At 42.5% G+C, this 24739-nt stretch overlaps 1 protein-coding gene across 1 annotated transcript in view; it reads right to left on the bottom strand.

The window, feature by feature from the left end:
- Positions 1 to 24739, bottom strand: part of LOC134538514 (U4/U6.U5 tri-snRNP-associated protein 1) — a 122156-nt gene that overhangs the window by 38955 nt on the left and 58462 nt on the right. Inside the window, exons 2-5 of the mRNA XM_063379898.1 lie at positions 19542 to 19805; positions 17059 to 17249; positions 12907 to 13035; positions 1768 to 1884 (exon numbers count right to left, since the gene is read on the bottom strand). Coding sequence (XP_063235968.1) covers positions 1768 to 1884; positions 12907 to 13035; positions 17059 to 17249; positions 19542 to 19805 — 701 coding nt within the window. The remainder of the gene's footprint in view (positions 1 to 1767; positions 1885 to 12906; positions 13036 to 17058; positions 17250 to 19541; positions 19806 to 24739) is intronic.

Below are 24739 nucleotides of genomic sequence, written 5' to 3'. Positions count from 1 at the left end.
TGATGTAACATGTATAAAAATGTTAAATATATTCAACAATATTTGGTAATTATATATATTAAAAAACTTTTATGTACGCGACTTGAAACTACGTGAAAGGTTTTCAGTCTATAAAGGCCTATTCTATGATTTTTTTTAAATTATTAATTCTTATGCAAACAATTAATAAAATTGGAAGTTTCTTACATTGTCAGTATATGCATAGCATTACAGTTATACCAAACAATTCTCTACCAGTGTTTACCTAAGGTTTGCATGTTACGTTGGTTCTTCTACTAATACACGTATATTACAAGAGGTTTGTAATAGATTAAATGAGGTAAGTAAGAATTCGTTTTTATAAACGTTGTGTATGAAATTATAAATTTTGAGACGTATAATAACAAAAAGAAGTGCGTTCCGAAGACATATGTCGGTAGTGTTACCCACTGAAACATTATTCCCACTTCAACTCTCTGTAAAAATAAAAGTATGGGGTTGAATGCGTCAAAAGGGGTATATAAATAAAATTTGAGGCTTCTTCCTTATTTCATACGCTGGTGTCCCCCACTTATAATTGCAAACAAAAATTTTTCCTCGATGTTGTAATTTACTCTGCGTATTCACAAAATTTTTTGGCAGTAAATATTTATTTAATTTTTAGAAATGAAAGCATTCATGTTTCGAAAAAAATATTAAAGCGATGTGGGGAAAAATGTTTACAGATACTCCAGTAAAATTTTCAGTTTGATTGTTTTTATAGTTTCGGAGCTGTTGCGAGTTTAGTTTGGAGGATTTTTCGGCCGCGCGAGGCATGTTTGGCTCTTTTTCGTTTTCTTCCAGCATAGGAAGCAGGGAACAAAACGCCGATACCCGGCTTCACCTCGCATCCTCTGCTGGCCTTCCCTTGTCCTCTCCAGATGTATTACTGTATATTAGCTCCATGAGCGCGACCTTGACAGACCCTTCGTTTCTTGGGCCTCCTCTCTCGTCCTCCCTCTACACCCCATTCTTCCCCCTCCCCACCCGCAGGCTGCGGCCCGCCGGCCGGAGCTCCGCCGGACTACCTGGTTGCGACAAGCGCCGCCCTCAGCGCCACGTCGCGGGGACATTCTTCCCGGCGGCGAGAGTTATATACGCAGCACTATAACTGTCACTCCAGAGGGCGTGTTTTGAGTCGGATCGTATCAAAAACAAAAGGATATGAAAATATATACATAACTCAATAGTGTTCTGCCAATTATGTTTTCATTTTCATTTAAATTTATTCTTTAAATCGCTCCTGAAGTAGTCCAGCAGTGATCAATGGAAATTGTCTATATTAAACTGATGATGAAATTTTTTTTTCTTAGGTACTTTTATAGGTGCAGAAACCTATTCGTACACTCGTTTCTTGAACTATATTTAAGTTTAACATAATTATGTGTTTTCTAAATAATTCTGGCTTGGAATAAAAATAAATGCATTTAAAATGACATAACTCAGTAAAAAAAAGTTTATTAAAAATATCCTAGGTATATTATGTCTTAAAAAGAAGCATCAAAAATAAATATGTACAGTTAAATTAGTTTTGTCGTAATATTTTCCATGCACCAATCGCCTTAAGTCAACATTATAAGAAGAAAAAAAAACCCTCGTGTTTATGAGACACATGAGTCTGCATAGTCGTTTGAGTAACACATAATACAAATGTTAGTTAACATGACTGCAATGAAATGGTGTAATATAGTAACTGCATGTTTCCCTGCAACACCCCAGTGCTACCAGCTACCAGGCATGTGACCGTACCTTGCGGTAGCGGTCGTCGTCCAGCATGTTGACGTTGACCAGCACGTCCTCCTCCTCGTCCAGAACTCCCTTGTCCTGCAGCGTCAGCACCACCGTCCGGCCCTCCTGGAACTGGCTCTGCAAGCACCCGCCAGCCACGCGTCACTCCACCCCCTCAGTGTTCCCTCTCTCCTTCGTCGCCAAGTCCTCCGGTGCCTGTCTGCGGTCCAGCCGCCACAATCCCCATAACCAGCCTAGTTCTTATTACACTCTTTTATTTTATTTTAAATCGAAACACAACCCTGCTGATCCCATTTACAGCATATATAAATATGTATGCACAAAAACAAGAAAAAAAAATTCTTTCACATTCTAGGTGATGGCAGACAGTTAATGTGAAATTTTATCCTCCGACCTTCCAGACACAAATAATACTGCGGCCAACTTGGTGCTGCTTTCTGGAGGAAAAAGAGGCTATACACGTTGTTCCAACGTGCCACCTTAGCTAAATTAAAGCCATTTTGTTTGTAAACAACTGCTATCAATCACCTAAAACTAACAAATGTAGGCTTATCCAACTTGCGTGTAAAATATGCAGAAAGAATCCTCCTGTGCCGGAAATTAGGCATTTCGTCACTTTTTTTAATTTAATCTATAATTTTAAAATTTTTTGGGGTTTCTATTTTTTTTTTAATTTATCTGGTTGTTAATGGGGGTGATTTACTTTTTGTTAGGCCGGTGTACGCCACGGATTTAAACTTTGTGCCAGTGGACCGAATCCCCTTCCCAGGGGGCCAATCTGATATTTTGCTGTCTAATGTGGACATGGTCAGCCCGGTTGAAATTTCTCTCGCCTGCAGTCACGTCCCGAGTTTGTAATTTTAATTCCCTGCATGACCAAAACTGCTTTGAGCAGCTCCTGGGCTGCAAGCCGCTACCTTGTAGAGGCCTGCTGAGAAAAGCATGTCTCGTCACGAAGCAGTCTCCAGTGGAGCTGCGTTCCCACCTTAGTGGCTATTTCTGCCCCCCCTTCCTCTCTCTCCTCCTCACTTTAGTTCTGAGAAATTAAGCTAAGAGCAGTGACCGGACGGGACGATGACCTGATGCAAAAACCTTCTCCCGGGTCCGACAGACACATCCCTGACATCTAGCGGCCAAAAAAGTAACCGCGGGCCTGGTCGCCAGCGTGCAGAGCTTACCCTCATGACACCTGGTGGCAAGTCTGCTCACCACCTCAAGTAGTTCCCCCTTACGCCGCTAGAAGGCAGCGTCGCGGTGCCATAAGGCACTATGCTTTCCTCTCGCGGCCCGGAGAAGTCGATTGTTCTTTGTTTTAACTTCGGTCCGGTAGAGAGCGCGCATGTCGTGTTGTTGCCACGACCGCCTCGGACTCCTTCGGAAATTTTCGGCTTAGTACCGAACCTACCCCCTCCTTTGACCCGGGGCCTTACCGCCCGATTTAATTAGGGGTTTTGGCCGATTGCGGGGACTCAGCCCTCTGACCTCGGCTACTGACCTCGTCTCATCTACGTCCTCTGCGCTAAGAGGCTTTTTGCGGGAACGGTGATTTTCGCGTGCACGAGAATGTAGTCAGTTTGCTTAAGGGATGTGATCCCGTTTGTACAGTAGCCAAACAGAGGTAGTTTTTAGAAAAGTCATGCGTAGTTAAATTTTTATTTCTTCTTATTTAATTCTAAAAATTCCGGTTTCGTCCGCGCATCCTGATTTCTCGGTCCGCGGCATCCTGATGTCGGCGCGAGAAACCTAGTGAGCTCCGAACTCTACACCCTGGTTGGTGAGTAATTTTTTTTCTTTCCCCCCCCCCCCCCCCCCCCCATTCCCGTTTGTTGGCCTTTTGCGCCGACGGTATAGGACTGTCTGGAAGCAAGTCTAATTCGTTTTGGATTTGATTTGGGTTTCAGACAGGGTCGAAGTGCTGGAGAGAGAAATCGCTCCCAGCTCGTGGTCCTGCACCTCCACTGCGGGTCACGTTAGAAGAGAGGTTTCCGCGACCCGACGTTATTTTTTGAAGACCCGGGTGGTAATGTGAAATCAACATCCCCCCCCACTTTCTAGCTACGAACTACATAAATCGAATGAATAGCCTACCAGCGAACAGTGCTTTCCTCAAGAATATGTAGAATCAATAAAACTAATCAGCGATGTAATTGTTGGGACATTCAAATTTGGTGCAATTTTTAAATTTTAATTATGTAATAATTTTTGCTAAGGTGTAACATGTACTGTTTTAATTACTCCTGGGACGCCCCCTTTAACTTTGTTATTTACTAAGATTTTTATTGTCAGGTTTGAGTAATACGAACACAAAATTCCTTAATAATAAAACAGGGAACCTATAGACCAAGCTACTTGTGTAGTGTTAATTTATTTATGATATACCTTGTTCCCTTAAAAAATCCACCAGCTCCCCAGTTGCTTGTGTCAGGGAGTTCCAAATTATCTTGTTCTCCACCTCGTGCCACCTCTGGTCAATAACTTAATTGTCTCATTTTTCTTACCCAGCAGTTTCCACGGCTCTTTTTTTAATTAATTTAAAATAATTCAACTTTGAGGCACGAGGGGCGTTACAATTGGTAGCAGAGCGTGGTTTGGTCTATAGGCATACCTAAATCGAGTAGGCATACCTAAAAAAAAACTAATTAAATTTTGTGATAGCTAGTTTGTAATAATAACATTGTGAACTGATCGCTGGTACACCCGGTAGTTATATTGCTTTTCTATTTTAAAGTTATGATTGAGTTTTAAAGGCCCGTGTGGACTTAGTCTGCGCGCGGCGCAAGAAGTCGCGGCGTGCGGTCCGCTAGCAGGCCGGCAGCGAGACGTGTCTTATCACTCGGCTCAGCTGGCGTCCCCCCCCCCCCCCCCCATCACCCCGCTTGAGCCAGCGACACGCCCGTTATCTGAGGGCGACGACATGGCCCTGTTCCTCCCGCACACCCCTCTCCCTTGTCCGTCGTGGCAGACGACCTTGCGAGTGGCAGGTCAATCCCCTTGTGGACTTATACAGGTGGTGCAGGTCAAGCTGACAGGGGACGTTCGCGCAGTTGTCAGAGTAGTACGGCAACTTTATACGCAAATAAGTTTGGGCACATACCCCCCCACCTTGAAAGTGTGACTTACTCCCCGCGCATTGGGGCTAGTTGGTAGTTTATATTAATATAGGAAGCCTTAGGAGGTATTTAAAATTAAGATAGTTTTTAAGGGAGGAGTATTTATGGTGTACGTTTGAATCGTACATGTGTGTTAAAATTTTGTTTTAATTAGGAGTAATTTAAGTCCGAGCAGTATGTTTAAGCCGGAGTTATTGCTGTCAGACGAGCTGACCTATGAGTTACAGCTACGCAATTTGCCCTCCAGTGGCAATGTCCAAGTCCTCAGGAAGAGGCTCAGGGCCGCCCTTCATGATGGCGTGCCCACTAGTGTATCGAATTTGGATTTAGATGTAACTGAAGAATTCAACCTGGCTTGCGCCAAGTTTTATGATATATCGGCTTTCGTAAGTTATCTAGATGTGGAGGAAAATTTACCCAATGTCGAGCGACATATAGTCAGGCTAAAACATGTTACCCGACGTTTGCAAAACCTGAAACAGCTTTCGGCAGACCTTCTCCATGGAATTTATATAAAAGAGGTAGAACGATGTTTGCAACAGACGGTAGGTTTCCATTCAAAATTGGCGGCGAGAGCAGCCGTTTTGGAAGACACATGACGCAGTCAGCATTATGTGGCTGGGGCACAGGCTTTAGGCATCGATTGTCGCGCCTTCCCGGAAGGGGACGCTCCTAGCTTGCCCCTGGGAGTAGAGCAACCCGACACGCGACAATCAGAAGTACGGGCGACGGTAAACAGACAGTAGACGGAAACGAGCAGATTACCAGACGCAGCCCCTGACTCATAGCCACTAACGTCGCTTCCAAACCAACCGATACACGTACCTACCACTCATTCAGAGCCGCTTGTGCAGTCGACGACAGCGGCGACAAACATTACAACGAGTCATGTGACAACCCACCCCGTCACTAGCGTGACATTTTCACAGGGATTACCAACCTTGGCACACCAAATGACGCAACCATACCCACCAAACATGTTTTTCCCGTATCCGATCGCTCAGGGCTATTTTAACCCTTATGCTCAATTTCAGCCACAGTTTCCTTCATGGCAAACCACCCCACTTCCGAGTGCTGGTATTCTGCAGCCGCCACTCACTACGCCCCAGCTCACTCCACCACAAATCAGCCCCTTGGGTGCGACTCGGGAACAGACTCAGTCGCACCCGGTGTCACACCAGCCTTCACCTCAGCCGGCAGGAGCCGCGGCTCAGCCCCACGACTCAGTATTGAGGAGCACGACAGCCCCAGAAAGAGGCTACAGTTTATACGGAAAAATCACCCATCCTGTAGAAAGGTTACTCAAGGATTTGCCAGAGGCGTCGGGTCTGGACGCACACAAACTAATTGATTTCCTTCGAGTCTTATTAAAGCTGCGACAAAAGGGAGGGATTCCCGACAAACAAATTTTTGAAATTGTTTACCCATACACACAAGCTCCCTTAAGTGAGCGGATCATGGCAGCCATTGAGAATGACCTCACTTTCAATGAGTTTCATGAAGACGTGTTAAATTTTTGTATACCGAGTAGGCTACTCACAAACATTCGGTTGGAGTGGTTTAACCGCCTGCAGCAGCGTAATGAAGCCTTGCCAAATTACGTGGCTGACATACGCGAAGCCAACCAGGTACTCAGGTTAAAGGTTTCCGAGAGAGAGGTCGTGAGTACGATTCTAGACGGTTTGAACCCAGCGGAGCGCTCGCGCTCAGTGTTCCAGGCACGCCCCCAAAATTATGCTGAGCTTGACAAACTTTGCGTACACGCCACAAACATAGAATACGCTGATTTTCAGCGAAATAAACTAGCTAAATTCGCTAGTCAACAAGGTAGCAGCGCGGGAACGGAGCGCAGTATTTCGCAACATAAGAATGCAGCACAGAAACATCAGGGCAATACATTTTTCTCTTCAAGGCCACAAGGGAGATATCAACAAAATGCACATTGTACTTTCTGTAAAAGAGACGGACATTCCCTGTCCCAGTGTTACCACAAAAACAACAAACAAAATGGCGACACTCCAAAAAACGCATAACGCGGTGGCCTGAACAACCTTATTCAGGGCCACCGAAAAATTCAAGTGTTAAAAATTTTTCTTATAAGTGGGAAGTTCAACTTGCGCCAAGTAATGGCCGTACACAAGAAACACCAGTACACAAAAACAATAATCCTAACAACAAGGAGTCCAGGAATAAAAGTAACAAGCGAGGTCACAAACATAAACAAAGAAAGCACAATAGCAGGAGAAATAACAAAAATAAGGGAAATGGTAATTCAACGCACACGTACTCATGTAAAACGTGTGTTGATCCTACAAATAAGGGCAAGAGAAAGTGCCACCAAATTTTTGGCAATATTCCTACAGTAATTCCGTATGCAGTAACAACGATTGGCGAACACACTGTACCGGGACTAATTGATACAGGATCAGCGCGCAGCCTGATTTCTGGGCAGTTATTTAACAAGTTAAAACAGAGCAAATTAATTCTAAGAACTGAGACCACTAAGTTACAATGTTTCACAGCTTCAGAGCAGCCATTAAATATTACGTTAGCAGTTGTGATCAAGGTGAAGATTGATTTATATTCATGGAATTTCCCATTTTTGGTGTCTGATCAACTTGCCACAGGCCTAATCTACGGGTCTGATTTCATTGCCAAGACAGGTCTAATCATTAATCTTCAGGCGAAGAATTTCGTTTTCAAATTCAACATGGGTAATCCTATTCCTTGTGGGACCCCTGAACAAATAGTTTCAGCTCCGGCCGAGCCAACGGCAGCCATCTTGGATCAGGGTAACACCACTTCACACGAGCACCTTAATACACAGCAGCGGGCCGCCATTGATAAATTATGCAGAACTTTTCCAGATGTCTTGACTAGTAAATTAGGTCGCACAAAATTAGTCGAGTACCAAATTGAGTTAGCGGATAAAATACCAGTGAGATCTCACCCTTATCAATTTTTAGGCCCTAAGATGCAGACGATGCGCAATCATGTTCAGGAGCTTTTAGAAAAAGGGGTAATCGAACCCTCGACATCCGCCTACAGTTCCCCAGCTTTCCTGGTGCCTAAGGGCAATGATCAACAACGATGTGTAATTGATTACAGAAAAGTTAATGAGAAAATAGTCATACAAAACATACCTTTGCCAGACCTAAACACTGCTTTTCATTGGTTCAGTAAGGCCAAATATTTTAGTGTGTTTGATCTAAATTCTGCCTACCACCAAATTCCCCTTACTGCGGATTCAAAACCCATCACAGCCTTCTGTGTCCCTTGGAACTTGTACCAATACACAGTAGTACCTTTCGGACTTGCCACGGGAGCCCAAGTACTAACTCGACTCCTGGATCAGATACTAGGAGATCTAAAATTCAAAACAGTGTACAACTACCTAGACGATGTCGTCGTATATTCAGAAACATTCGAAGAACACATCAAACATTTAGAGGAAGTCCTAAGTAGATTTCGTAAAGCAGGGTTAACTGTCAACACAAAAAAGGTTAAGTTTGCAGTCCAAGAACTGTCTTTTCTAGGACACCTGGTTTCTAGCAAGGGAGTAACCATTGATCCTTCACGTACTCAAGCTATTCGTGATTTTCCGCCTCCCACAAACCCTAAGGGTATTTCACGTTTTATTGGTATGGCAAATTTTTACTCAAAATATATTCCTAATTTCGCTGAGCACGCAGCACCACTAAATACGTTGCGTAAGAAAAACACACCTTACACATGGGGTCCGGAACAAGAAAAAGCTTTTAATTTCCTGAAACAGGCGATTTCTTCCCCGCCTGTACTCCGCATGGCAGACTTCACCAAACCTATCATTTTACAGACTGACGCGTCCAGTGTGGCTATTGGTGCAGTACTGTCACAGGAAGACGAAGGCTGCAGACAGCCCATTGCATTTGCGTCGCGGACACTTACCCACGCCGAGAAGAAAGCCTCCTCGATCTACGAATTAGAATGCCTCGCCGTGGTTTTTGGCATTGACAAATTCCGCCAATTTATAGAACACAGGGAATTCCTGTTAGAGACAGATAATCAGGCATTAGCCTGGCTTTTGGCACACCCGAAACAATTAGGGAAACTCGGGCGATGGATTGCGAAAATTTCCTCCTTGAAGTTCAAAATCCAACATATTCGTGGCACACAGAATATAGTAGCGGACACACTGTCTCGCATGTTCGAAAACCCAACTCAGGCTCCGCCCGAAGGAACACCACTCTTATGTCAAGCCCTATTGACAGAGTTTCCGTTGGCATTTCAGGATTTACAGAGCCAGCAGGAAGCTGACCCACACATTTCCAGTATTATTAAACTTTTTAATTTAGGAACGGCGCCAAAATACTTTAGGATGTCTAAGGGGCTGTTGCAAAAACGCACCCCCCAATCAAAAACATACAAAATCGTGCTCCCGCAAAATCTACGTAATATGATATTCCATTATCACACCTCGCCGGTGGGCGCACACCTCGGTATATATAAGACCATTCAGGCTATCCGACGTCATTTCGTGTGGGACGGCATGCACAAGGACATCACCGAGCAGGTGAAACTATGCAAAATCTGTGCGCTGAGTAAGCCAGCGCAGAACACTCGTGTCGGTTATTTAACTTCAGATGTGGCCGAGCGCCCCATGCAAAAGATGTTTATCGACTTTGTCAGGCCTTTCCCGCGCTCAAAGACAGGAAACACTATGCTGCTGGTGTGTATCGACGCCTTCACAAAATTTGTCTGGCTCATCCCCATGCGAAAAGCCACCGCAGAAAACACTGTATCTGCGCTACGTAATCAGATCTTCAAGACGTCGGGAGTCCCGTCTATAGTAGTGTCAGATAATGCAACCCAGTTCATGGCTAGGATTTTTAAGAACATGTGCTTCTCACATGGCATTCTGCACGTCACAACCTCGCCTTATTATCCACAGCCCTCGCATGCTGAGAGATTCAACCGCAATCTCCGGTCTGCTCTAATAGCTTACTATGCGCAGGAGCAGGATAAATGGGATTCGAATTTGGTGTGGCTGCAAATGGCCTTTAATTATGCACATCATGAAGGACACAAAAGTACTCCTTTCGAACTCATGTTCACTTACCGACCTAATACCCCTCTTTCAAATCTTTGGTCTTTGAATGACCTATTGCCCGATGATCCGAGAGACATCAGGGAGATTTGGAGAAGAGCTCGTAAAAATCTCAACCTGGCTCATGAGAGCAGAAAAAAGAAATACAACAAAAACCGATCTCCTAACCCTTACAGGGTAGGCGATTTTGTGCTTTGTAAGGCACACCCACTCAGCAAGGCAGTGGATAAGTTTTCCGCCAAGCTGGCGTACCGCTGGAGAGGTCCTTTTCAAATACAGCGATTTTTAACGCCAGTTACGGTTAGCCTAGCTGACCCCAGTTCAGGAGAATTCGTGACCAGAGTGCACATCTCCCATCTAAAGAAAACACAGGCTAACTTAATATAAATGTGTTTACTTTCCTTCCCCTAACATAGGGGACTCTCTTATATTAGGCATGCCAAAAACCTCGAGGTCTTAAAAATCCATGGTACTAGAAATAAGAATGCTAGCTTTACGTTGTATTAGTTTTAAGTGGCCACTTAGTTAATAAGCTCTTAGTTAATAATATTATTTAAGGGTTATCGATATATTGTGCCTGAGAGGCGGACGCGTCTCAAAGGTGTTAGAATATAAGTAGTAGGATACAGGCGAACCTGGTAATAGTTTTAATGAGCAGTGTAAATGTTTGTTTTATTTTCCCTATATGCTCCGCATTCAAGCGGGGGAGTATGTGCCGGAAATTAGGCATTTCGTCACTTTTTTTAATTTAATCTATAATTTTAAAATTTTTTGGGGTTTCTATTTTTTTTTTAATTTATCTGGTTGTTAATGGGGGTGATTTACTTTTTGTTAGGCCGGTGTACGCCACGGATTTAAACTTTGTGCCAGTGGACCGAAGCCCCTTCCCAGGGGGCCAATCTGATATTTTGCTGTCTAATGTGGACATGGTCAGCCCGGTTGAAATTTCTCTCGCCTGCAGTCACGTCCCGAGTTTGTAATTTTAATTCCCTGCATGACCAAAACTGCTTTGAGCAGCTCCTGGGCTGCAAGCCGCTACCTTGTAGAGGCCTGCTGAGAAAAGCATGTCTCGTCACGAAGCAGTCTCCAGTGGAGCTGCGTTCCCACCTTAGTGGCTATTTCTGCCCCCCCTTCCTCTCTCTCCTCCTCACTTTAGTTCTGAGAAATTAAGCTAAGAGCAGTGACCGGACGGGACGATGACCTGATGCAAAAACCTTCTCCCGGGTCCGACAGACACATCCCTGACATCTAGCGGCCAAAAAAGTAACCGCGGGCCTGGTCGCCAGCGTGCAGAGCTTACCCTCATGACACCTGGTGGCAAGTCTGCTCACCACCTCAAGTAGTTCCCCCTTACGCCGCTAGAAGGCAGCGTCGCGGTGCCATAAGGCACTATGCTTTCCTCTCGCGGCCCGGAGAAGTCGATTGTTCTTTGTTTTCGTTTCGGTCCGGTAGAGAGCGCGCATGTCGTGTTGTTGCCACGACCGCCTCGGACTCCTTCGGAAATTTTCGGCTTAGTACCGAACCTACCCCCTCCTTTGACCCGGGGCCTTACCGCCCGATTTAATTAGGGGTTTTGGCCGATTGCGGGGACTCAGCCCTCTGACCTCGGCTACTGACCTCGTCTCATCTACGTCCTCTGCGCTAAGAGGCTTTTTGCGGGAACGGTGATTTTCGCGTGCACGAGAATGTAGTCAGTTTGCTTAAGGGATGTGATCCCGTTTGTACAGTAGCCAGGCAGAGGTAGTTTTTAGAAAAGTCATGCGTAGTTAAATTTTTATTTCTTCTTATTTAATTCTAAAAATTCCGGTTTCGTCCGCGCATCCTGATTTCTCGGTCCGCGGCATCCTGATGTCGGCGCGAGACACCTAGTGAGCTCCGAACTCTACACCCTGGTTGGTGAGTAATTTTTTTTCTTCCCCCCCCCCCCCCCCCCCCATTCCCGTTTGTTGGCCTTTTGCGCCGACGGTATAGGACTGTCTGGAAGCAAGTCTAATTCGTTTTGGATTTGATTTGGGTTTCAGACAGGGTCGAAGTGCTGGAGAGAGAAATCGCTCCCAGCTCGTGGTCCTGCACCTCCACTGCGGGTCACGTTAGAAGAGAGGTTTCCGCGACCCGACGTTATTTTTTGAAGACCCGGGTGGTAATGTGAAATCAACATCCCCCCCCACTTTCTAGCTACGAACTACATAAATCGAATGAATAGCCTACCAGCGAACAGTGCTTTCCTCAAGAATATGTAGAATCAATAAAACTAATCAGCGATGTAATTGTTGGGACATTCAAATTTGGTGCAATTTTTAAATTTTAATTATGTAATAATTTTTGCTAAGGTGTAACATGTACTGTTTTAATTACTCCTGGGGCGCCCCCTTTAACTTTGTTATTTACTAAGATTTTTATTGTCAGGTTTGAGTAATACGAACACAAAATTCCTTAATAATAAAACAGGGAACCTATAGACCAAGCTACTTGTGTAGTGTTAATTTATTTATGATATACCTTGTTCCCTTAAAAGTTCCACCAGCTCCCCAGTTGCTTGTGTCAGGGAGTTCCAAATTATCTTGTTCTCCACCTCGTGCCACCTCTGGTCAATAACTTAATTGTCTCATTTTTCTTACCCAGCAGTTTCCACGGCTCTTTTTTTAATTAATTTAAAATAATTCAACTTTGAGGCACGAGGGGCGTTACACTCCCCCTTCTACGTTTGCTATTAAAGAGCACGTTTTGTTCACGATAAGGAAAAACCAATCAATTTGCATTATTTTAAATATTTCAGCATTTTTATTATGTGCACAAACATCGCAGCTTTATTTTCCGTTTAATTTTGTGACACAAAAAAAAAAAAATTTCCAAAAATATTTGGTGACTTACTTGACTTCTCCCCATTTCCAACATCTGTAGCAACCCCGAGTACCGACTCACGAGAGCAGGGCTGTGACTCACCGGGTCGTGTCGGACCTGCAGCCCCCGGAGGTCTCTGTTGCTGTACACGGTCCTCTTCATGTCCTTGATCTCGTCCTCCACCAGCTCCCCCACGCCGAACTCTGCATCCAGCTGGTCCAGCATCTTCTCCTGCACACAGCCACCCAGCATCGCCCGCCGTCACTTCCAGAACCCTGAGTGGCCGGGGGCAGGGCCTGCCCGTTGCAGTCAAGAGGGAACTCGCAGTGAACGACTGAATACGACAGTTCAGTACAACTGTGGGCTAAACTTGGAGTGGCTAGGATTGGTAAAAGGTACGAATGTTTTTAGTCAGTAATTTAAATGTAGAAAGTTTTTAAAAAAGGTATTCCACGTTACTAATTGGTTTAAAAGTATTCTCACGAGGCTGCCAGACAGTGTGCAGGATGACTAGGAAAAACACATCCTCCTAGAGAGAACTCACTGGCAAGCCACCAACTTAGCACAAACAGTGAGATACTGCAACAACAGTAATACCTACTTACGGGATAAACGTAAAGATGCCATATTTGTTTCAGCAAAGTTTATGTCATATATATATATAATTTATGTCTTAGTGAAAAGCAGGTATCACTTAGGGAAAACAGTTTTTAGCAAAACATTACTATGAATTTCCCAATTATATTTAATTATACACCGTGCTTTAACAAATAAAAAATTAACCAAAATATAATTAGGCCTAAAAATTGTTGAAACTAAGACGGCATCTTTCGGTTCTAGCCCTCAGATGAACTATACTCTATGGCATACACTTCTAGAGAGTGATTACTTATTGCATCGGGAGTCGTTGGTAACATAAGAAGAATGAATATGTTCGGGACTGCTACCCTGTGTCTCCTTTTGGCTGCTGCATGATCTCGACCTTCATGTAGACCCAACCAACAGGCCTCGTCGGGCGAGTCTCCCTCCACTGGAATCAGTTTTGGTCTGAAAGAAGGGAGGGGGGGGGGGGGAAGGCTGGGCATGAGGGATCTTCTTCCCCCCACACCTCCATATGTGAACAGCATCAGTTGACTATTTACAGGCTTCGGTCATCTCTAGTAGCGGCTGGTTGACTGGTCTCGTACTATAATGCGAGAAGAAGAAAAAGGGCCTTCTGCGATGTCGCTGTGCGAAAACAAAAGAGCCTTCCTCTACTACGGTGGGGAAGGTGGGGGGGGGGGGGGGGGGGGCAAACCAATCCGTCGCGTGCGAGTCCATCTTACAGCGTAACTGGTGCATTTCATCGTTTGACCACTCTCTTTGGCCACTTAATCATGTCCCAGAACTTAGAAACTGGTTTTCTAGATCGGATGGAGTCAGTCGAAACAGTTTATGGCCCTCATGCCATAAACTTGAACATCCGATATTTATTATTATTTTATCAATTTCAATGTCAATTCTCCTGTCACTTTTCACATATGTAGTCCCCTTCAATATTTTTCACATGCTTGCAACACTCTTTCCATTCTAATAACTACTGAACAATTCCTTCCTTGAATTTGTTTTTAATTTCTGCCCACACCAGCTCAATCGGGTTGATATCAGCGTGGCACGGAGGCAGGCACATGGCATCATGGCCACATTCTGTAATTGACGCACCTATCTATTTTAAATTGTTTTTTTACTGGCACACTTTTAATTAAAAGCAAAATACCTGCTTTCGTCATTGTTGAAGAGAATTAAATATTATTTTTCAGCCAGTTTTGAATGTATTATTTTAGGAATGATGCCGTAGGTTTTTTGTTTTTGTTCAGGTGTACATTATGTTAACTGGCACTGTCCAGTACAACACATTTATCAGGTAAATTTGACAGTAATTTACTTTTCATCCACACTGAAAAGTTTTCAAAATTCACATTGTCGATGTTGTCTCCAGATTTATGTTTTGGCTTGAAAATAAGTGAAGCATTCGGAACAAAACCTTTTTCTCCACCTACATGCAATTGTGGACTTTTCCAAACGGATTGTGTGACGCCTATTTCCGTATCTGACGGCCAAAAATAAATTATGTTGTGTGTAGCATGAACAGAACATAAGTTTCATCAATATGAACTACTGTTCTGCCCAGCCTTACGAAATTCACGTATTTGTTCAAGATAGTGTCCTCTACAAGCAGCTATTTCTGGCTTTTCAATCAAAATCTTTCTCTTCGATTGATTCTTTTTCCAATGGAATCCTCACTACTTCGACAAGTTTCGCAAGTATTCCTCCTACACATCAAAACTCCATCTTCTTGCAAAGCCTTATTCAACCTTAATGTTAGAACCAATTTTCTTACAGTACAAAACTCATGAATTTTTCACAGCACAGCCATACATTTAAATCGTCTACTTCAATTATTTTCCTGTGCTCTTTTTTCTTACCCGTGGGTGTCAAAAAAGTCCAACTGGTTTTACTCCTTGCCTTACCCTCTGCTAGAATATGTTTAACTGCTAATTTTGAGACACCTGTTGCAGCACTTGTTGTTTCAGGGTCATTGCACATCAATTTAAACAATTTTTTTGTTCACTGAAATGTGTTGCAACATTGTAAACTATCTCCTGAGCTTTTACCAGCAGTAGCGTGCCAAATTTAATACGCAATTTAAATCATGTCATAGAAGCCATAGTGTAGATCGGTTCGTGTAATTAGGACTGCCAGACAGCCGAGCATGATTGGTGTTATCAGCCAGGAAGCATCTGCGTTACTAATCCCCTCCCCTACTCGACGCTTTCATCACGTAATCACCCCGAGACCTTGGAATCTGTGCAGGTTCCTTTGCTTCTTGACACACTATAGAGATGGTGTATGCTGGCTGAAGATCTGCAAAGGTTCCCTGGTAAGTTCTCCCCTCCCGAAAGATACACAAGTTCACTGGTACAATCGGTTTATTCCAAACGGCACATTCGAATAGGCGACTGCCTCTCCTTACACACTGGTCTAGGATTGATTGAATCCCTCTACTTGTACGGCTTATAAGTAGGCAGGTCCTGACCTCGTCACCATTTGTAACTTGTACTCTTGACTGCGGGAACTCCCTACACGGATCTCTAACAGATGAGTAATGGACACTCGGATCTCGATCACTGAAGGACTATACTCGCAATGTCCGGAGCAGCCAGCACACACACAAGGTCCTGACTGGACAAACGTAGCGCGGTCAGCAATTCTCAGCTGCTTGACAAGGCGCGGTGAGCACAGCTCGGCTGCCGTTGGTGGCTCGGCTGTCGTAGGTGTCGCTAGGACACTGACTGACTTATCCTGGCAGAGGGACGGCTGTTTATACCCGTCCTGAGGGCCAGAAAGTGATGTAGGTAAGAGACGGATTCTGGAAACCACCGACCGCTTTCCGGAGCTTCAGCCGGCAGTTGTGCCGATTGCACTCGGCTGGCCTAGCGGGGAGAAACGACCAAATGCGCCGGCGCTCGGCGTGGTTGCCCCGGGCAACAGTGAAAGCCTGTCTGCAGAGAGAGGGGCTGACGGCTTCGGGATTATAGACGTGCACAGTACGTCACACGTCAGAACATTTCTTACTTGAGAAATACATTGGTCTTGACATCCTTCCCAGAAAAGCAAATTTTATTAAAATTTTAGTGCACGTGAAATACTATGATTAAGTATTACATCTGTAGTGAAACGAGAAACAGAAATAAAAAATGCCCTAATCGACTACTAGCCTAAGTGCATTCTGTTGTGCTGCAGGAAAGTGTAACCAATTTCACAAAATGCTACCAATCTGCTCAAAACGATCAATTGTAGACTATCAACCAATATGCAAACAAATATGCACAATTATTTATTTTTTACTTGAACTTTAAGTCTTCAGTAAACCCCCCAACCCTTCTCCAATTTTTGCAGGAGGGGAAAAAGGAGAACAACAGGATTACGAGATGTTTTACTTTTTAATATTTTTTTTAAAAAAATGTCTAAGTCATCAGCAAAGGCTATATATCCCATTTCACTATTTTTTTTAATCACAAAAGTTATTTCACAAATATTTTGTGATTTACTGATTTTCTTCTCTTTACCCTCAGCATTTTCATTTACGCTGACGTTTTCAGGTTTTCACAAGTTTTCCATACTTGTAGGAACCCTGTTAATACATGCCTCCCCAATCTTAAAACACCTTGTTTGAGCTGTAATCAGCTGCCAGTGACCAGGGAGAACGCTCACCCGCTGCAGTGCCTTGAGTCGCTCCGCGTCCAGCTTCCTGCTCTTCTGCACCCACGCCCGGGCGTCGTCGTCAGAGTCCGACTGCCCCAGGGACTTCACCTTGGCCAGCTTCGTCTCGATCTTCCTCCGCTCCTTGCTCTCCTGCAGCTTGTCCTTGAGCTTCTCGCTCTGCACCTTCTTGGCGATGTTGTCTGCGACCACACACACCCGCATTAGTACTGTGTACGGTCTTGTTTCCCATGCATCACACTGTAGTCAAACAATAACTACCACACACACACCTACATTAGTACTGTGTACGGTCTTGTTTCCCACACATCACACCGTAGTCAAACAATAACTACCACACACACACCTACATGAGTACTGTGTACGGTCTTGTTTTCCACACATCACACTGTAGTCAAACAATAACTACCACACACACACCTACATCAGTACTGTGTACGGTCTTGTTTCCCATGCATCACACCGTAGTCAAACAATAACTACCACACACACACCTACATCAGTACTGTGTACGGTCTTGTTTCCCATGCATCACACCGTAGTCAAACAATAACTACCACACACACACCTACATCAGTACTGTGTATGGTCTTGTTTTCCACACATCACACTGTAGTCAAACAATAACTACCACACACACACCTACATCAGTACTGTGTACGGTCTTGTTTCCCATGCATCACACCGTAGTCAAACAATAACTACCACACACACACCTACATCAGTACTGTGTATGGTCTTGTTTTCCACACATCACACTGTAGTCAAACAATAACTACCACACACACACCTACATCAGTACTGTGTACGGTCTTGTTTCCCATGCATCACACCGTAGTCAAACAATAACTACCACACACACACCTACATCAGTACTGTGTATGGTCTTGTTTTCCACACATCACACTGTAGTCAAACAATAACTACCACACACACACCTACATCAGTACTGTGTACGGTCTTGTTTTCCACACATCACACTGTAGTCAAACAATAACTATCACACACATACCTACATTAGTACTGTGTATGGTCTTGTTTTCCACACATCACACTGTAGTCAAACAATAACTACCACACACACACACCTACATTAGTACTGTGTATGGTCTTGTTTTCCACACATCACACCGTAGTCAAACAATAACTATCATACATCATACCGTAGTCATACAATAACTATCACACACACACCTACATTAGTACTGTGTATGGTTTTGTTTTCCACACATCACACTGTAGTCAAACAATAACTATCATACATCATACATAACTATATACTTAATTACATTTAGAACGGTGTCCACACTAGTTGGTAAAAAAATTTCCCTGACAACTCTTTAACCAAAATTTTTAAGTTCCCTGACTTATTTTTTAAATTAATTTATCTATTTTGGAATTTTCTGAGAGAAATAAAGAAAATCAGCCTCACCATTCCCATGTCTGGCCTAGTTCTCTCCATTTTGATTGTTTATTTTTATTTTTGACAGAACCTTGTACATACACTTTTCTAGTGTTTAACTAGGCACTAAAACACAATTTAAAAAAATTCTTTCACTGTCTGGGCGATGGCATCGTGGATCATGAAATTTCCTATCACAGGGACATTTTCATGACTTTGCCAGGATTTAAAGTACGTAAATTCCTGACAAATTCCAACTTCACTGATTCTTGCTGATTGTCCATAAAGTGGACACTTTGTTTAGGAGTTAACATGTGAGTGTGCAGCAATACAGTACACGGTTTTTCTGTTGCTATCTAAGCTAAGAGCTGGACAAACTAACATGCGTGAAACATTATTTCAGACATGTTGTGAAACAAACATTTTAAGGATCAGCTCCACCAACCATGATGGGTTATTGCATTTGTCATGCCATTATTGTTGCTCTACTGCAAGCCGTACGGAATGCTACACCCGTATGATGATTGCAAAATACTTTTTGCTTTTAAATATTTGTGATGGATACACTCTACACCCTATCTGCTATTTTTAAAGAGCCGGGCCAATAGTTACAACTAAATGAGTTCCCTGGCTGACACAATGCTGCCACCGCCCAGTGACGAAGCTGCAACGACTGCCGGAAAGTCGCAAGACAACTACCTGACACAGGCTACACCCAGAAGCCAAGAAAATGCAGACAATGGCGGTGAAAGCCTGCCATCTTTATAAATACTTATATAGTCGCACTCTCAGTGCAGGTTTTCACGAATATCTGGCATTAGCAAAGTAACCTAGTGGGTAAAACCGGTAGTGCTTGTGTACAGATTTGTATAGAGTAACGTAAGGAAACAATGCAAATTATTGTATAATTTATGTAAAAAAATAGTGTTTGACTAGTTGTGATTCAGCCTTAACTCCCTGGCAGTTCTGTGTTTACGGAATGGTATCTAGGAAATTCCAGAATTAGGATTAATTTTTTGGCATTCTGTACATGTGTACGGTAGAATGCACTTCTGTTCGGAAGCATGCTCACCGGCCGGCTTGTGCACGAACTCGCCCATGTCGACGCCGCCCAGGCTCTCGGCCTTCTCCTGGCGCTCCCGGCGCTCCTCGGGGGTGAGGCCGGCCAGCGCGGTCGCCCCGCCCGCCTCCAGGGGCTTCAGCCCCAGCCGCGCCCGCAGCTGGTTGGTCTCCGCCACCGACAGGCTCTGGTCGGAGCGCCCGCTGATGGCGGGGGGCGGGGGCGTGGCCGGCCGCGAGATCTTGGGCGGCGGCGGGGCGACGACCACCACGTCGTCTGCGACACACACACACCGCCCCGTACTTCCCGTTCATCCAGCGCACCAGCGCACCAGCACACGCGAGTCTCTTGTACAGGGCATGAAAATAAAACATAACGCTGCAATACATTCTTTGTTATTCCTCAAGAAGTATAGTTGTATGTACTTCAGTGAGCAACAGTCTTGGATAACATTCAAGCTTTAAACGACATTGGCCCACATTTCGCCGCCTGAGTATTGGAGTGTTCTATGTCCACTTTTTAGGTTTTTAATGCTATGGACACAAAATTAATATTAGTATTCATTTGTACTATATCCACACACATCTACGCACATAAAAATGTTTGTTCTTAATTTAAGACCAATATTATTTTGTTGTATGTCATGATATTCATAGTTGTTTGAACTTTCAAATGCTTATATCTCAGTTCCGACTTCAATGGACATAGAACACTCCAATTCTCTGGCGACGATTTGTAATATTCACAGAGAACTTACTCAACTACCCAACAGATCTCAAAAAATTGGAAAAAACAAACAACAAACCTGGATATGACTACAAAGACATGAAAAAAATAAAAAAAAATTAATTGACCAACAAATTTTTACTAGACAGAACATTTTTTTAACACTGCTGTTACATAAACAAGGAGTTATATCAATTTATATTTTCTGCAATAACAATTACAATGCATTGCCAATAGAATACAGCTATTTATATTTTTTTTAAAGGAGAACATCAGGTTTTCCGGAAAATATAATGAGTTTCAAAGACGTGAAGTAGCATTTCGCCAAAGTATAATTCCAAGGTAAAACATTATTAAAAACTACTGTGTGGGAAAGTTGTTGATGTAAGCTACTGTCATTAGCACAGCAGGCGGAAAAATAAGCAAACAGATGACTTACAGTAACAGCATAGAATATTTTGAAAAGAGTTATATTCAATTGATCACCCCATTAGACAATTTATTTAATGAGGGTCTGGGAATGTGACCCCCGTGCAAATATTAAATTTAATGGTCAAAATCGTACAAACTGAGCATATTTATTGCACTACTTCTATAGTAACAGTTAACACGACTGGAAGCCACGCTTGCCTGCTCTCCTTACTCCCACCACATCGCCCTGCCTGAACGCTAGCGTCTGTCTGACTCACTGAGTGACCACACACCTGAAGCTACACTACACACCAGTTGTATTCCCCCTCCCCCTTCTACCTCCACAGCACCTTGACTGATCGCTGGCCAGGGCCGATGCTTGCAGGGGTAGGAACGACAGGTAGTGAAGGATGAAGACATGCTAGGGTGGCGGCTGAAATTGCACACTTAATTGACTGTGGTGAGCGACTTATTTAGTTCTGTCAGCATCACAAATGGTTTTCTTGTTCTTAATAGCTTCATGGGATAAACTGTTTGGGATTCTATCACACAACTTTATTTTTTAGGCATTTTTAAAATTTCACTGGACTGTCTTAGTGCTTTAATTTTCATCAATGCTTCACAGTCTAAAGTTATCCCACCGGCTATCATATCCAAAATTATTTACTTGTGCCAAATGTTTATTCCGATCCCAAACAATTTCCGTCACAGTAACGCCATTTCTTCTGTTTACCAAAACATTTCCTTTTCAGAGCATCAAAGGAAATGTTTAATCTATATTAAGGCTTTGAACGGCCTTCTGCTGCCATCTTGTGGTGTTAATTTAAACTATCAGCAAGGTTCTTACTGATACGCTGGTTTTGCTTTCAAGGACTTTGCAAGGATCAAGACCAAATTTCAAGGATTAAATTGATAATAGGTGAATATCAGGGGGGCACGCCAAGTCGAGCGCGAAGCAACCACTGCCGCACCATCCTTTACTGGAACCATTTCCCCGCATTTTCAGGCCCTTATTGAGAACCTCTGGATAAGACCAGAACACAGAAATTTTCGTCATCCAGTAAGCTATAAAATCACATACTTAAAATGAAAAATTTCAAGTCTGTAGGTCATTTAGTTCCGAAGTTAAGCGAAAGCAAAGTTTCGCATTTATGACACTCACTCACTCACTCATGATCATCAGAATAGAACTAGTACTTCCCATAAACTCAGAGAGCTGAAATTTGGTACAGAGTTAGGGTTTAATGGCCACATAAAGGGAAAACTATAAAAATTAGGATAATCGAAGATCTGGAGTACCTGGTGACCCTTCTTTGAAAACACAAGAGCCCAACCAAACTATTAAAGATCGACATACCGCCTTTACAAAAAATATTCAACTTTGTTTGCCTCTTCATTTGAAGTCAAATATTGAAGGTCTGAAGTATCTGATGAAGAACCTTCAGCTTGTCTCAGCTGTATTAGAGATATGGTAATGCCCCCTTCTACTATTGGTACATAAAAAAATCTCCTGTCATTGCAAAAATCCAGCGTAGTGGGACACATCTTCTAATTTAATCTAGCCTATTGCTTCCCACTGCTGGGCGAATGCCTCCCCTTCTGCTTTTAATACGCATATAAATAAAATTAAAGGAAAACTCTGGATAAGACTAGACTGGATTTTATACTTATACTTACAAGTTTACAAGAAATAGTCGAACGATTAACTTTATTCTACTCGAACATTACACAAATTAAATAAACAAATTACACTAAAATATTAAATTATTTCGCTCAAAATTTGGTCAAAATATAAGTCATTGGACTAAAAGTGGAGGTGATACCTGCACACGTCGCTAGATAGCGCTGACTGTATTTTAAAACGCGCTTACGTTTGTTTTTCCGATAACCTTATATTGCGAAGTGGCAACTGGCCGCGTTACAGTAGTTTACGACATTCTTCTACTGCGCTTGAAAACGTTTGCTAGGGATTAGGAGGTATTATTTGCATTTCGTTGATTTCGCTTATTATTTCATGAGGTTTGCTAAGGTTAATTAGCAGGTTGTTATTATAACAATTCAAAGAATTGAATAGGTTAGGAAATTTATGATTAGTGACGGATTACAGATTATTACTTAAATATTAGATTTAAAAGTACTTTTAATTGAATACTTTATTTAATTGTTAGTTATTTAATACTCTTAGTTTTCTAGGTTTAATTTACAGTTAGGCAGTACTTCGAATCACGTTCGTGTTTATAATTAAGTACTTTTCTAGTATTCTAGGTTTAGTTTATTTAGGTAGATATTACTTTGTTTCGTTTTAAAATATCACTAATATTGCTGTATTTCAGTACTAGGTAGGTAATACCTTTGGTACAAAGTTTATTGATGATTAATTATATTGACACTTGTCTAATAATTAAGAGTTAACGTTTTGTTTATAGTTTGTATATATTGAGTAGGATGAGTATAATATTATCTATGAGTTTTTTTTATTAAGACAAAAGAAGTCTTAACGATATAAGTTATTATTGTTTTAGTCTAAATATTATCGGTATTTATGATTTGTTGTCCATATACTAAAGGTAGTTGAGTTTATTTGTGTTTGATTTCGCAAGATAATATCGTAAAAAATGTTGATAATATTAGAAGACGACGATGAACTTAGTGGCTACCAAGTAGTTGGAATGCCCAAAGACGGGTCTTGTCTCTTCCATTCAATATCTTTCTTGGTGTATGGTAGAACTGACTCAACTTGCAGTATCAGATCTGCTAATGTTGCATACGTTGCTGAACATTGGGACGTAATGCAAGTGGCGTATGCCCTAACAATTCACAAGAGCCAAGGTCTAAGTTTAAAAAATGCCCTCATGGACATTGGCACCTCCATATTCTCTTGTGGCCAAGCCTACGTGGCGATTTCACGAGTAACCAATCTTCATGGGGCGCACCTCATAAATGTTGACTTCAAGAGTATAAAAGCTCAAGCTTCAGTGATCACCGAATACAACCAGATTAGGCGTAAATACTGCGCCGATCTTTCAGAAATTAAACCGTCTAAACCGTCTAAAAGAATAAATAATGAACGCGAATGGGCAATACGAAAAACTGTTGCTACTGTACAAGAATCAGAACCGGAAAAAAAGAAAAGAAAGATTTGTAATAATAAAAAAAATTCTCTTAAAAAGAAAAAAAAATGTGTCAAATAAGAAAATCTAATAAAATAAATCAATATGCACACGTTTCTACAAAAAGAAGCGAAATCCCACCAAAAACATTCTGTAAAAAAATTAGCCAAGTCTCGATGGAGCTGCTTGTTTATCTCTAAAAAGTAATGAAATCTAGAGAAAGTCGTGCCAAGTCTAAGGTTCCTTACTGCGATTTCTTTATTATTATAGTTAATGTTGTGTGACTTGGCCGTTGGACATTCTTTATACGTTAGTGGGTACAAGACAATTTTGTTTACACGTAATGTTATATCTGTTTGTTAAGCGCGATAATAGCCCATACTGGTATAGGTAATTGGACGCTAGTGTATCATTTTAGGCTGTTGATTGTGCAACACATGCATTCAGCATTGACAATGCTGACTTCTGCTCTCTTCTTTTTGGAGCGTCAAATCGACCACCAATCTAACATAAAATAGACGTACAGACGGACTTCTATCAATGATTAGAAGTCTGTCTGTACTGGAAATAATTTTTTATACTGTTTGTTTCAGGCTTGCCTACACATAAGATTATTGAAATACGCAGCTTTATCAAGCCTACAATTGACTGGTTATTGAATCAATGTTTTCCAAGTGGCAATTTTCCATCATCAATGGGTAGCAGTTCTGGCGACAGATTGGTGCAATTGTGTCATGGAGCACCTGGTTTTGTACCCTTGTGTACCCTTTAACGGCCAAGTCACACAACATTAACTATAATAATAAAGAAATCGCAGTAAGGAACCTTAGACTTGGCACGACTTTGTCTAGATTTCATTACTTTTTAGAGATAAACAAGCAGCTCCATCGAGACTTGGCTAATTTTTTTACAGAATGTTTTTGGTGGGTGGTCTTTTCAGGTCGAAGGCTGAACATGGTAACC

This window comes from Bacillus rossius, chromosome 13 (genome assembly GCF_032445375.1).
Source record: "Bacillus rossius redtenbacheri isolate Brsri chromosome 13, Brsri_v3, whole genome shotgun sequence".
In the NCBI taxonomy this organism is placed as follows: Eukaryota; Metazoa; Arthropoda; class Insecta; order Phasmatodea; family Bacillidae; genus Bacillus; species Bacillus rossius.
Note: the sequence above shows the minus strand (reverse complement) of the source record. Positions and strands in the feature narration are given on the sequence as shown.